The 13,043-nt window shown below is 53.2% G+C and overlaps 1 protein-coding gene across 2 annotated transcripts in view; it reads right to left on the reverse strand.

Annotated features, from left to right (window-relative positions):
* ITGA11 (integrin subunit alpha 11) overlaps window positions 1-13,043 on the reverse strand; it is a 39,572-nt gene that overhangs the window by 21,772 nt on the left and 4,757 nt on the right. For both annotated transcript variants that reach the window (XR_009488191.1, XM_059858758.1), the window contains exons 3-8: window positions 7,065-7,174; window positions 5,722-5,813; window positions 5,342-5,456; window positions 3,100-3,227; window positions 2,418-2,566; window positions 1,316-1,460 (exon numbers count right to left, since the gene is read on the reverse strand). Coding sequence is in view for 1 of the 2 variants with exons in the window: in XM_059858758.1 (XP_059714741.1) it covers window positions 1,316-1,460; window positions 2,418-2,566; window positions 3,100-3,227; window positions 5,342-5,456; window positions 5,722-5,813; window positions 7,065-7,174 (739 nt within the window). In the remaining variant the exon portion in view is untranslated. The remainder of the gene's footprint in view (window positions 1-1,315; window positions 1,461-2,417; window positions 2,567-3,099; window positions 3,228-5,341; window positions 5,457-5,721; window positions 5,814-7,064; window positions 7,175-13,043) is intronic.

A 13,043-nucleotide genomic window follows, 5' to 3' on the forward strand; every position in this document is an offset into this window, starting at 1 on the left:
CTGGGATCTGACATCCCTTTGTGGGAACAAACCGAGGAACTGCTGAAAAATTCCTCCCAGCTGGACATTCCTCATGGAATCTGGGGTCCTGCCTGTCCCTGGTTGTGTCACCAGCTCCGGCAGCTGAATCCTGAGCTGAGCATCCCAAGAGCAGCACCAGCCACAAGGAGCTCGTGGAATGCTCCAGGAGCAGCGGGGATGGACAGGAGCTCTTGGAATGCTCCAGGAGCAGCGGGGATGGACAGGAGCTCTTGGAATGCTCCAGGAGCAGCGGGGATGGACAGGAGCTCTTGGAATGCTCCAGGAGCAGCGGGGATGGACAGGAGCTCTTGGAATGCTCCAGGAGCAGCGGGGATGGGCAGGAGCTCTTGGAATGCTCCAGGAGCAGTGGGGATGGACAGGAGCTCTTGGAATGCTCCAGGAGCAGTGGGGATGGACAGGAGCTCTTGGAATGCTCCAGGAGCAGCGGGGATGGACAGGAGCTCTTGGAATGCGCCAGGAGCAGCGGGGATGGACAGGAGCTCTTGGAATGCTCCAGGAGCAGCAGGGATGGACAGGAGCTCTTGGAATGCTCCAGGAGCAGCGGGGATGGACAGGAGCTCTTGGAATGCTCCAGGAGCAGCGGGGATGGGCTGTCCTGGTGCTTTGTGATCCCTGGAGCACACAAGGACCTCCTGGAATGCTCCAGGAGCAGCAGGGATGGGCAGGAGCTCTTGGAATGCTCCAGGAGCAGCGGGGATGGACAGGAGCTCTTGGAATGCTCCAGGAGCAGCGGGGATGGACAGGAGCTCTTGGAATGCTCCAGGAGCAGCGGGGATGGACAGGAGCTCTTGGAATGCTCCAGGTGCAGCGGGGATGGACAGGAGCTCTTGGAATGCTCCAGGAGCAGCGGGGATGGACAGGAGCTCTTGGAATGCTCCAGGAGCAGCGGGGATGGACAGGAGCTCTTGGAATGCTCCAGGAGCAGCGGGGATGGGCTGTCCTGGTGCTTTGGGATCCCTGGAGCACACAAGGACCTCCTGGAATGCTCCAGGAGCAGCAGGGATGGGCAGGAGCTCTTGGAATGCTCCAGGAGCAGCGGGGATGGGCTGTCCTGGTGCTTTGGGATCCCTGGAGCACACAGGACCTCTTGGAATGCGCCAGGAGCAGCGGGGATGGACAGGAGCTCTTGGAATGCTCCAGGAGCAGCGGGGATGGACAGGAGCTCTTGGAATGCTCCAGGAGCAGCGGGGATGGGCTGACCTGGAGCTTTGGGATCCCTGGAGCACCACCACGCTCCGCAGGACTTCCAGGACCCACGAGTCCCGCCACTCACCGCCACGGCGTATCTGGTGACGTTGTCCCTCTCGCTGTCCTCGATCACCTTCTCCAGGTCTGGGCTGTCGTGGGACTCTCCATCTGTGATGACAATCATTACTCTCTTTGCCCCTTTCCGGCCACCTTTCCGAAACGCTTCCGAGCTGCAAGTGAAGAGATGCCCTGGGCTGCTCAGCCCCGCCAGCTCCGCGGTGGCTCCGCCGCCCACCGAGCCCGCCCCGAGGGGTCTCTGGGGCTGCTGCCCCCTGGGGAGGTGCAGGAACCCTCGGGAAAGGCTTTGGGATGTGGATTTCCACACTTTTTGCAGGAAGGAGGTCGTAATTCAACAAAATTGGATGAGGGAATGATCTGGAGTTGGCCAGCGGAGTTTGGCCTTGGCCTGTGAGGCCTTTCCCTGTCAGGGGAACATTTCTTCATCCCATTATCCACCCCTGCCAAAATCCCACCATTTTGACAAAGCATGGTCCCAAATTCCAGCATATTTATGGAAAAGGAGCACTGAGCAGGGCTGGGGACTCTGTGTGACACAAATCCTTCGGGACCTTGCTCGGATCTGGCCAGGATCCTTCTAAGGCTTTTCCAAGCTGGAATCGCCATTCCTGCAGGGATTTCCAAACCACATGGTTGTGGCACTTGGGACATGGTCAGTGGTGGCCTTGGCAGTGCTGACTTGATCTTTGACCTCTTTTCCAACCTAAAATTCCATGTTTCCCAGCTGGAATACTGCTTGGAAAAAGTGCAGGAGCAAGGATTTGTCCCTGGAAAGGGAGGAGGTGCAGCTGTCCTGAGTTCCTGGGGACTCTCCAGAGATTTCCAGGAGAGCTCCGGGACCTGGGGCTGAATTTGGGGGCTGGGAGTTCTTCCCTGTGAGCTTCCAGGGAGAGGCCACAATTCCAGAGCCTGCCCCAGCTGCAAACAAGGCCGGAACAATTTTGGGAAGCGCCACTCGCAAAGCTTCCCCCAAATCACATTTTCCTACAAACCCTGGCGATTCCCCCGTTCTTGAGCAACAAGGGAAACAAAGGGAGAGGGAAGGAGGGAACAAAACCAGGGATCTGAAGGTTTTCCTGGGGATGGGAGCAGGCTGGGCGGGGTTTTACCGAGCGAACTCGATGCCGTAGGCGGTCCTGGTCTCGGTGCCCCCGCGCTGCTCGATGTGGCTGGCGGCCGCCACCACGTCCTGCACGGACCTGTAGTCGTTCAGATGGAACTCATGGACCACGTCCTCTCCGTACTGGACAACTCCCACCTGGGAACGACGGGAATGGCACCAGAAAGGCCAACAGAACCAGGTCCTGTCCACCACCAGCGCTGTCAGCCGCGGGAGTCACCAGCCGCGGGTGAAATTCTCTACGCTCGTTTATTTTTTATATTCCATCTGCCCAGTTTTCCTTCCATGGGATCATTGATAATTCCCAATTTTATGGCTTCCCCCCCCTGCTCTGCTCCCAAGTTTTGGGGTGATCCAGATGTGCCAAGCTGCACCGTCCCAGTTTGGATCCACAGCATCTCCAGCTGGGACCAAACTGGGTTATTTGGGAAAATTTGGGATGTTTCTGCTCAAATTCCTGCCTAAATCAACCCAAGATTACTTGGAGCAAGAGCATGGAGAGCTCCTTTCCATGGGAGCTCTCCCTGTTCCCACTGGGATGTGGGATCCCTCCATAGCTCACTGAGGGACATTAATGGGAGCGTTTCCTTCCCATGGGATGAGTCAAAAATCCCAATATTTTGACAAATTCCAGCAGCTTGACAGAAAAGGGACTTTGGGAATGGCCTCACCTGGATCTGTCCAGGACCAATGTAAAACTTTTTCAGGATATTTATCAGGAAGTGCTGGACTTCAACCCACGGATAAATGCTGTTGGATCCATCCAGAACGATGATGATGTCCATGTAGGTCTGGCACCCTGTGGAAAATCCAGGGATTTATTAAAATTCCTCTTGCAAAGGGGCAGATTTATGGCTTTTCTCCCATCCTGGTACTTCCTCTTGGGATTTCTCGGGCAAACAAGAAAATCTGATTTCAATAATTTGGGAAAGAAACTTTGGGCTCCAGCAAGGTGGGGAGAAGCCACAGGAATCCTCTCTGCTGAGAAAAGATGGGATCGCTTCCTAGGAATAACACTCAGCGGCATCATTTGGGATTCAGCTTTGGAATTTGATCCCGTCTAATATCATTCCACACTTCAAAGAGGAGCAGGATCCGGCTCCGCTCCTCCCGCAGAGCCGTTCCTGATCCCTGAGTCATTCCCAGCCCTGCCATGGAAAGCAAGGCGGGCATTTCCTCCCTTCCCATGAAATCCTCGGCAGCCAAAAACCCCAGAGGGGACCCCAGGGCTCGGCTCTGCAGCCGGAGCAGGAAGGATTTCAGGATTTTTTCCAGTGGGGAAAATTGCTGAGGATCATCTCAGTCTTGCTGATGTTTTTATAGGGTTCCTTGGAAAAGTGCTGGATGGTTCTGGATTTCAGAGATTTACTGGCTGCTCTTTCACCCCGCGGGTTTTTACAGATGAAAGAATCCATGGATTGGAGTCACTCATGGATCACTGGGATCCTCTGCGTGCCTCCATCTCCATCCCATCCCGGGAATCAGGGAGAGGAACTGACCCTGCATACCACTAAATGAACACTTCCTAAAATTCCCTAAAATCCCAGTTACCCTTGGCAGCGAGGGCTGGAACATAGCAAGGAAGTTACACTAGGAATTCAATGATGCCTTTACTGCCTTGATCCCGAAAATCCCATTTTTCCAAGCCCCTCATTATGCCCTGGGACTTTGGTGGTGGGTTCTGCCTTTCCTGCCTTGATCCCCTCCCCAAATCCCATTTTTCCCAGCCCATCTGCCCTGGGAATTAACCAACACCAGAGGGCTTCTGGAGCTGGGGAATCACATCCCATGGGATGAAGAGCTCCCAGGAGCAGGACAGACTTCTGGGAATCCTTCCCAGCTCCAGGAAAGGCAGGGAACTTCACTTCAACCCTCCAAAATAAAATCCCGGCTCCAAATTCCCAAATTCCAACATGTTTAACTCCTGGTCAACGAGGGCTTTGTTTTGTGCAGCCAAAAATGGGATTGGAGCTGGGATCCGAGATGGGATCAAAACAGGGATCGGAGAGCTGGGATCGGAGATGGGATCAAAACAGGGATCGGAGAGATGGGATCGGAGATGGGATCAAAACAGGGATCGGAGAGATGGGATCCGAGATGGGATCAAAACAGGGATCGGAGAGATGGGATCGGAGATGGGATCAAAACAGGGATCGGAGAGATGGGATCCGAGATGGGATCAAAACAGGGATCGGAGAGATGGGATCCGAGATGGGATCAAAACAGGGATCGGAGAGATGGGATCCGAGATGGGATCAAAACAGGGATCGGAGAGATGGGATCCGAGATGGGATCAAAACAGGGATCGGAGAGATGGGATCGGAGATGGGATCAAAACAGGGATCGGAGCTGGGATCCGAGATGGGATCAAAACAGGGATCGGAGAGCTGGGATCCGAGATGGGATCAAAACAGGGATCGGAGAGCTGGGATCCGAGATGGGATCAAAACAGGGATCGGAGAGCTGGGATCCGAGATGGGATCAAAACAGGGATCGGAGAGCTGGGATCCGAGATGGGATCAAAACAGGGATCGGAGAGATGGGATCCGAGATGGGATCAAAACAGGGATCGGAGAGATGGGATCGGAGATGGGATCAAAACAGGGATCGGAGAGATGGGATCGGAGATGGGATCAAAACAGGGATCGGAGAGATGGGATCGGAGATGGGATCAAAACAGGGATCGGAGAGATGGGATCGGAGATGGGATCAAAACAGGGATTGGAGGGATGGGAGCGGGGATGGGATCAAAACAGGGATTGGAGGGATGGGAGCGGGGATGGGAGTGGGGATGGGAGCGGGGATGGGAGCGGGGATGGGAGCGGGGATGGGAGCGGGGATGGGAGCGGGGATGGGAGCGGGGATGGGAGCGGGGATGGGAGCGGGGATGGGAGCGGGGATCTTGCTCCTCACTCTGCAGAGCTGGAGCCACGGTTCTGGAGAAGCGGAAGTTGGAGTTGACGCGGGAACACATTCCCGTGGTGTAGTAGGAGCTGCCACACTCGTGGGACCACAGGGGGCTGCAGGCCTGGCAGGGCAAAAAAAGCAGGATTTGGTTCAATATTCCCAAAAAACCCCTTTTCCGTGGATGCGCTTTGTTTTGATTTCGCTGTCTTCCGTTTCACTTTAATTTCACTTTAATTCCATTTCATTCTATTTCATCCATAGATCCCTACAGATCTCCCCACATTCCATGGAAAAAAAAAAACCCACCGAGAGGAGCCTCCCGCCACCTTCCTGTCCCGGTGCACATTCCCAGACTCCCAGCCCACGTTCCCAGGAATGCTGCTCACCAGGAAGCTGCTGTCCCTGGGGTTGGTGGCCAGGCTCAGGCCCAGGCGCATGTTGTCCTTGCGCTCCGACACGTTGGACAGCGTCACCCGCCCTTGGGAGAGAGGCTGGCGTCAGGGACATTCCCGGGAAATCCGGAATGCCCCCCGGAATCTCCGCAGCAACCGGGAATGGTGGGCCGGAGAGGAATCTCTGCCAGCTTCACTCCGGGTTTTGGGGATTTTTGGAAGGTGAGAAAAGGTTTGGAAAACCCAGCATCACCCGCTCTTGGGAGAGAGGCTGGGATCGGGGACATTCCCGGGAAATCTGGAATGGCCCTGGAATCTCCATAGCAATCAGGAATTATGTGCCAGAGAGGAATCTCTGCTGGCGAAACTCCAGATTTTGGTGATTTTTGGGAGGTGAGAAAAAATTTGGAAAAACCATCCTCGGGAGAGAGGCTGGGATCAGACACATTCCCGGGAAAATTGGAATGCCCCTGGAATCTCTGGAGGAACCGGGAATTTTGTGCTGGAGAGGAATCTTTACTCCAGGTTTTGTGGATTTTTTGGAAGGTGAGAAAAAAGTTGGGAAAATTGGGTTTTTTCCCACATGAACAACCAAGGAAGGGAAATTTTTCAGGAATGAGGCTGGGAGCTGGAGAGGAGGAAATCCCTTGGAGTGCTCAGCTCCTCATCCTGGATTCCCGGGCTGGTGGCTGATCCATCCCTGTGCGAGATGATTGGATCAGGGACATTCCCTGGAAATCTGGAATGGCCCTGGAATCTCGGGAGCAACCGGGAATTGTGTGCCGGAGAGGAATCTCTGCCAGCTTCACTCCAGGTTTTGGGGATTTTTGGAAGGTGAGAATTGGGTTTTTTCCTAGATGAACAGCCAAGGAAGGAAAATTTTTTTGGGAATGAGGGTGGGGGCTGGAAAGGAGGAAACCCCTTGGAGATCTCAGCTCCTCATCCTGGATTCCCAGGGAATCCCTGTTTTCTCCATGGCACAGCCCAGAAATTGGGAACAGCCCCAGGGGAGCCCTGCCAGTCCCAAATGGGATTGGTCACTGAGCTGTGTCCCAAATCCTGATCCAACCCTTCCTCTGGAAAACGCAGCCCCCCACGAGCCAGAGCTCCCCCTTTGGGAAGCAAACCGGGAATCATGGAATAATTTAGGAATTTGAAGCCCATCCAGTGCCACCTTCCACCATCCCAGGGTGCCCCAAGCCCCATCCAACCCGGCCTTGGACACTTCCAGGGATCCAGGGGCTTCTCTGGGAATTCCACCTTCCTGGGGAGGAATTCCTTCCCAACATCCCGTTTTCCAGGGACAATTTGGGACGTCTGGGACTGGAATGCCGTACCCAGGTTGAGCTTGGTGCAGTTCCCGTGGCTGTCACTCGGCACTGGGCACTTGTAGACGTCTCCGGTTTTCTGCTGCCCGTTGGATTCGTACGGAGCTCCCACCACCAGCCTGCGGGAAACACGGAGCCGTCACCACCGGGACAACGGGAATCCCCTGGGAAAACCCCCCGCAGCCACAATTCCCAGATCTGGGAGTGGCAGGAGAGGGCCCCAGCCTCAGCGGAAGGAAAGCTTCTCCTTCTCTTCCCGCTGGAAAGAGAAAAAAATTTGGGAATGTGACTCTGCCACCTGGAATTATGGAATTCATTCCCATCTGCTGCAAGGAAGGGATTCCTGGAGGGGAGGGAGGGATCCAAATCCATCTGGGAGCTCAGGGAGGCAGCTCCAGGGCGGCACCAAATCCCTCAGAATCCCTATGGAATGTCCCTTCTCTCCACGGCCTAGGGAGGAGCCTTTCCACAGGGAATGGTTTGGGATGGAAGGGACCCTAAGGATCATCTCATCCCAATCCCCTCCACAGGCAGGGACACCTCCCACTTCATTCCCAGGACATGGATATGGATGCAGGATTCCAGCAGAACCAGAAGGAACAACAAGGAGCCGCTGGAGCACTTCCAGCAAATCCCACTGGGATCCACAAGGAATTTTTCCCCGGAAAATCCTGGAAAAGGGAATTTCCTCCAACCCGGCGTTGTTGTGAACAGCCCTGAGCTGAACATTGGGATCTCCAGGGGTAGCTGAGGGAACTGGAAAGGAATTTTCCCAGGGAAAACCCCGGAAAAGGGAATTTTCTCCAAGCCAGGGTTGTTATGAGCAGTGGGAGATGAACGTTGGTATCTCCAGTGGAGGGAAGGAATTTTCCCCAGGAAAACCCTGGAGAAGGGAATTTGCCCCAAGCTGGAGCTGCTCCAAACATTGGGATCTCCAGGGGACACAGGGAATTCTCCTGCTCTCCAAAAGGAGGGAGCTGCTAGATCCCCATCCCCAGCAAGGACACCAGCTTCCAGCTGGGATATTTTTGGGACATCCAAACATTTTTCCCACTTTTTCTTGGCCGCAGCATTCCAACCCAGCAACCCAAAGGCAGGAAGAGCGCAGGACCGAAGGAATCCATCCCTCCAATCCAGGCTATCCCAAAAATCCTCGGCACCACGAGTTGATGGCAGCTCCCGCTCCCAAAATAAGTGGGATTTTTTTTATTTTAAATTTTTTTAGCTTCCCAAAAATCCTATGGATGCAACCATCCCAGTCTGGATCTCCAGATAAACAGGAGCTCTTTTGTTCCACAGGGCCCTTCCCAGCAGCTGGAAAAGCCACCGGCACAGATGTTCCCTGTTAGACCAGGAATTGTCATTCCTTAAAAATGTTGCTGCTCCAAAGACAAACATCCCATTCTTTTATCCCAGACCGGAATCGCTCACCCATGGAAAAGCTCCTGAATCCAAGGATTCTCATGGAAACACTTCCTGAATTACGGCTTAATGTGGGAATTCACCACGGGAAAATCATCTCCAGCTGGAGCTGTCCTCAACGGCATCCAGGAAAATCTGGGATTTTTCAGGAATTTGCTCGTTTTCCTGAGGCTCTCCCACACTCCCATGTCCCTTTAGGTGGTGGAGAGGAGGGAAAAGGTGGAAGATCGGGAAGGGGAATGGGAAAACCTTGAGGATGAGGAGGAATAAAAGTGGAGGAAACAAGGATCTCCTGGTGCAATTCCCGATTCCCAAAGAATTTCAGGTACATGGAATTTCATTAACTTCTGGGAGCAGCTCCAGCTCGATGCGCCCCCCCATCCTGCAGGGAATCCTCTTGGAGACTTTTCCATGAGTTAATATTCCCATATTAATGTGATCACACCACCCGTTAATCAATATTCCCAAAAAACCCAGCGGGCTCGGGGTGGGATCATCCCTTTGGGATGACGAGGCAGACCCAAAGGAAACCCAAACATTCCCAGCTTTTGCCGTGAACGCGGAGCGGCCGCTGAGCTCCCGAGGCTGGAATTCTTGTCTCCCAAAAAACAATGGAATTGTTTTCCCTTTTTGGCTAAATGGGAATGATTCATCAGCTGGAGCTGTCAAATCCTCATGGAAACTTGGCAGCTCGGGACAAAAGGCTTTTCCAGCTGTTGGGAAGGTGTTTTTAGGGATGCTGCTCCACTCTTCCTTTAGTTGGAAACTCAGGCTAGAAATCCTGGATTTTTCCTTCCAAAAAAACCAAAACAAAATGAAAAAGTCAGGAATTTGGGATGGGCTATCCCAAATTCCCAAAACTATCCAAATAATCCAGCTCATCCCAGGAAAACTGGAGCATCCTGCTATAGAAGGGAGACATTCCTGGGTTTTTTCAAGCTTTCCCCCTCCACGCATCCTGGGATCATCCCAAATCTCCCAGTTTTTCCCTGGATTCCCAAGAGGGAAGCGGCTCCTGCATCACAACTTGGCCAAAAACTGAGGCTTTGAAAGAAAATCAGAACCAAACAATTCCTGCCTCTCCTCCCTCTCCATTCCCTGCTCCCGGAGAAAACAAAGGGAAAAAAACCAACGGGGATTAAGTGGGAAAAGCTCTGGCTGCTCCGAGCTGTCTGAGGATGGATTCTTAACTTCCATCCCCAAAAAAACAAGGAGAGAAAAAGCAGGAATACCCCGGGATATTGCTCTCCGAGCAAAGCCCAGCGCTGGGTCCCGATTCCCAGTTTTCTGGGAATGGGATGTGTCCATGCCTGCAGGCTGGGGAAGGCTCCAAACCAGCAAAACCCAGGAATTGTGGAATGGTTTGGGTGGGAAAAACCTTAAAGCTCATCCCATTCCAGCCCTGAGCTCCAGGCCCTGATCCTGGACAATCCCGGTCCCAGCCCAGGCAAAGGGAAAAGGAGCAGGAAAAAAAAAAAAAAGAGGGAAAAATCTTCTGGCTGGATTGAAAGCCAGAATTGTGCTGATCTGGAAAAACACTTCCAGGGGTTTCTGTTTTCCAGCTCCTGCCAGAGGTTTTCTTGGCTGGAATTCTCCCGTGGCTTGGCCGCCGCCGGAGCGCTTGGAATATTTTGGTGGAAGCGCAGAGAATTCCATAATGTCTGCTCCCAGCTCCCCCTCCCACCCCGGGATGCAGGATCTGTGGCCACCCACCCGATTCCCAGTTTTCCTGGGGATTTTCCCTCTTTTTGGCCTCGTTTTCAAGAAAATCATGGAACGGTTTGGGTCATTCCAGCCCCACTTCCAGAGGTTGCTCCGAGCTGGATTTGAACATTCCAGGGATGGGGTGGCAGAAAAGTCTGGGAATCAACAGTGGTTCTGAAGGAGAAGGGTTTGTTTGGGGTGGAAATGGGAGACTGGGAAAAGTCACCTGGGAAATTCCCAGTTTTCTTGGGAATCTCCAGAGGGAAGTGGAGATCTCACAGGATCCAGTGGATACAGATCCCAGAACGGCTCCATGGAAAATCCCGGCTGAGCCAAGAACCACGGAGAGGCCTCGCCCGGAAACTTCTCCTTAACATCCCAAAAAATGGGGGAAAAAACTCTGGGAAAAACGGGAATGTGGCATTCCTGCTGCCCAGGGTATTCCAGAGTTCCTTGGGCTGCCTTTGCTCCCGTTATCCGCTGTTTTCTGGGATTGGGGGTCCGGATTTGTCACCGCTGCCTCTCCCTGTCTGTGCCCCTCTCCAGGATTCCTTGGAAAAGGAACCTGGGGATGCTCCCAGGGAGGAGTTTTGGGACCAGAACTTCCCTTTGGATAAGTGGGATACGAGGTTGGGATAGGGAAAGCTTCCCAGGAGCATCCAGCATCCCAAAAATTCCAGGAATGGGCTCCGGGTGTTCCTCTCCAGGATTCCTTGGAAAAGGAGCACTGGGATGCTCCCAGCCACAGCTCCTGGAATGATGGGAATCACCCTGGACAAACCCTTGGAAGGGGAGACGAAAGATGAAGGGAATTTTTTCCCTTTTTTTCCCTGCTCTTGAACCTCCAGGAAGATTCTTCCCAAAATTCCACGAGATTCCAGGTGGTGTACGCCCCAAACATGAAGGAGCTCCCATTCCCATGAGAGCTTCCAGGTTTTAAGGGATACACATCCCATTTGTGGGAATTCTGCTCACTATTCCCAAAGAAATCCATCCACAGCACCCAGCCTGCCGGGATTTGGGATTCAAACCCTCCAAGACCCTTTTCATCCTCCCAGGAATTCCTTCTCCTTATCCCAGAATTCCTCCCGGGTCATTTTGTCCCAGCAGCACCAGGAGTTCCCATTTTTCCCAAAAACCCCCAGTTTGGACACTGGGAATGCTCCGATCCCGTAATTCCAGGTCCCCCTTTCCCTGCCTGCTCCAGGAGCGGGAAGCTGACATTCCACGGAGCTCCGGGGGTTTTTGGGATGAATTCCAGGCACCTGCTGTCATCTTTTCCATCCCCACTCCGAGAAGGCACCTCCAGCTCCACGGAAAGGATGGAAAAAGTGTGGAAAAGCAGGTCTGGAAACCCCTCGCTGCTCTGGAAAATGCCGGAGCAAAATCAAATCCCACATGGATGAGCTTTTCCAGCCTTAAATATCCAAGTGGAATTTCCCCTCCTCCCCCCAGAGTTTAATAACCCAGATTTTTTCCTCATGGATTTTCCGCTCTCTGGGATGCACTTCCATGGTTCTGGGTGGTTCCTTGAAAATTTGGGAAAAGGGGAAAATCCCCGACTCCCAAGAATACCTGGAAAATCCAATCAGTTTGGAGCCGCTCCAATCTTCCCTTAGAAATATATGGAAAAAAACATAAACACAAGATTCTTGGAATCTGTTCCCAAACAATTCCCGGCAGCCAAAAGCAGCATTAAAAGGCTCAGACTGAAGGAGAGGTGCCAAAATCCTCGGATTCCGCGCTTGGAATTCGGCAGCTGGGTCCCGGCACATCCATGGCTGGGATTCTGGGAGAACCCCAGAGTCTCCGCTGTATTCCAGTGGATTTTGTGGAATTCTTCGGGATGGGACTGGAAGGTGCTCAGCAGGAATTGGGGTCTCAGGACATTCCCTTTCCTTCCGTGTCCTGCCGGCTCCTGGAATTGTCCAGCTCCTGGAATTGTGATCCAGCTCCCTCTGCACATCCACGGTTTTTTATTCCAGAGGTTTCTGGTTGCTCCCAGATTTCTCCATTTTTCAGCTGCATCCACACTTCTCCCTTGGAATTTTTTCCCGCTCCATTGCGGATTCCAGCAGCGCTGTCCTGAGTTTTTGTCTCCGTGTCCATCCACAGGATCCCGCTGGAAAAATTCCATTTTTCCAAGCAGAGGAACCGACAGGAGGAAAAACTAGAGGTGGATCCTGTGGATGTTGGCAGGAAAAGTTGGGAAAAGAAGCCAGGGATGGTCTTTGGTCCTGCTTGGGAAAGCAGGAAAAAATTCCCAGTTTCCAGGGAATTCAGCCCTTGGCCACCCCACCAGTGGTGGCAGCAGGGAAAAAAGGGATAAGAGATCCCAAAATCCCGGGAATTGCAGCCCCTCAGCTGGGATGGAGCTAAAACGGCTCCCATGGATACAACCGGGATGAGAATATTCCCAGAATTGGCATTTCCCAGCAATTTCCCTCAGAATCCCGGGAAACACTGAGCTCCCAACTTTCATCCCAAGGCATCAGCCCTTCCATAGGATGCACGATCCCAATGGGAAAAGCTCCCAGTCCTGGTGGAAAACAGGGCTGGGAGCCATGGAAAGAGAGACCCCGACTTCCCAAAATTCCGTGGAATGGGAATCTCAGCTTCAGGACACAGGAGGGTTTTCCACAGGTGGCAAAGGTTGGATTCCAGAATTCCAGGGGTATCCATTGCATTAATTATGAGATTAAGCCTGGATTCATCCACCTGGGGGGCAGATCCTGAATTCCGGGAATTCCATGGGCTTTGGAGCATCCAGGACGTGCTCCTGGAATGCTCCAAAGGTCTCTGCCAATATCTGGGTGGGATCCCCTGGGATTCTTTCCCCTGGGATCAGCCTTGGATCCATCC

Source organism: Haemorhous mexicanus, chromosome 13 (genome assembly GCF_027477595.1).
Source record: "Haemorhous mexicanus isolate bHaeMex1 chromosome 13, bHaeMex1.pri, whole genome shotgun sequence".
In the NCBI taxonomy this organism is placed as follows: Eukaryota; Metazoa; Chordata; class Aves; order Passeriformes; family Fringillidae; genus Haemorhous; species Haemorhous mexicanus.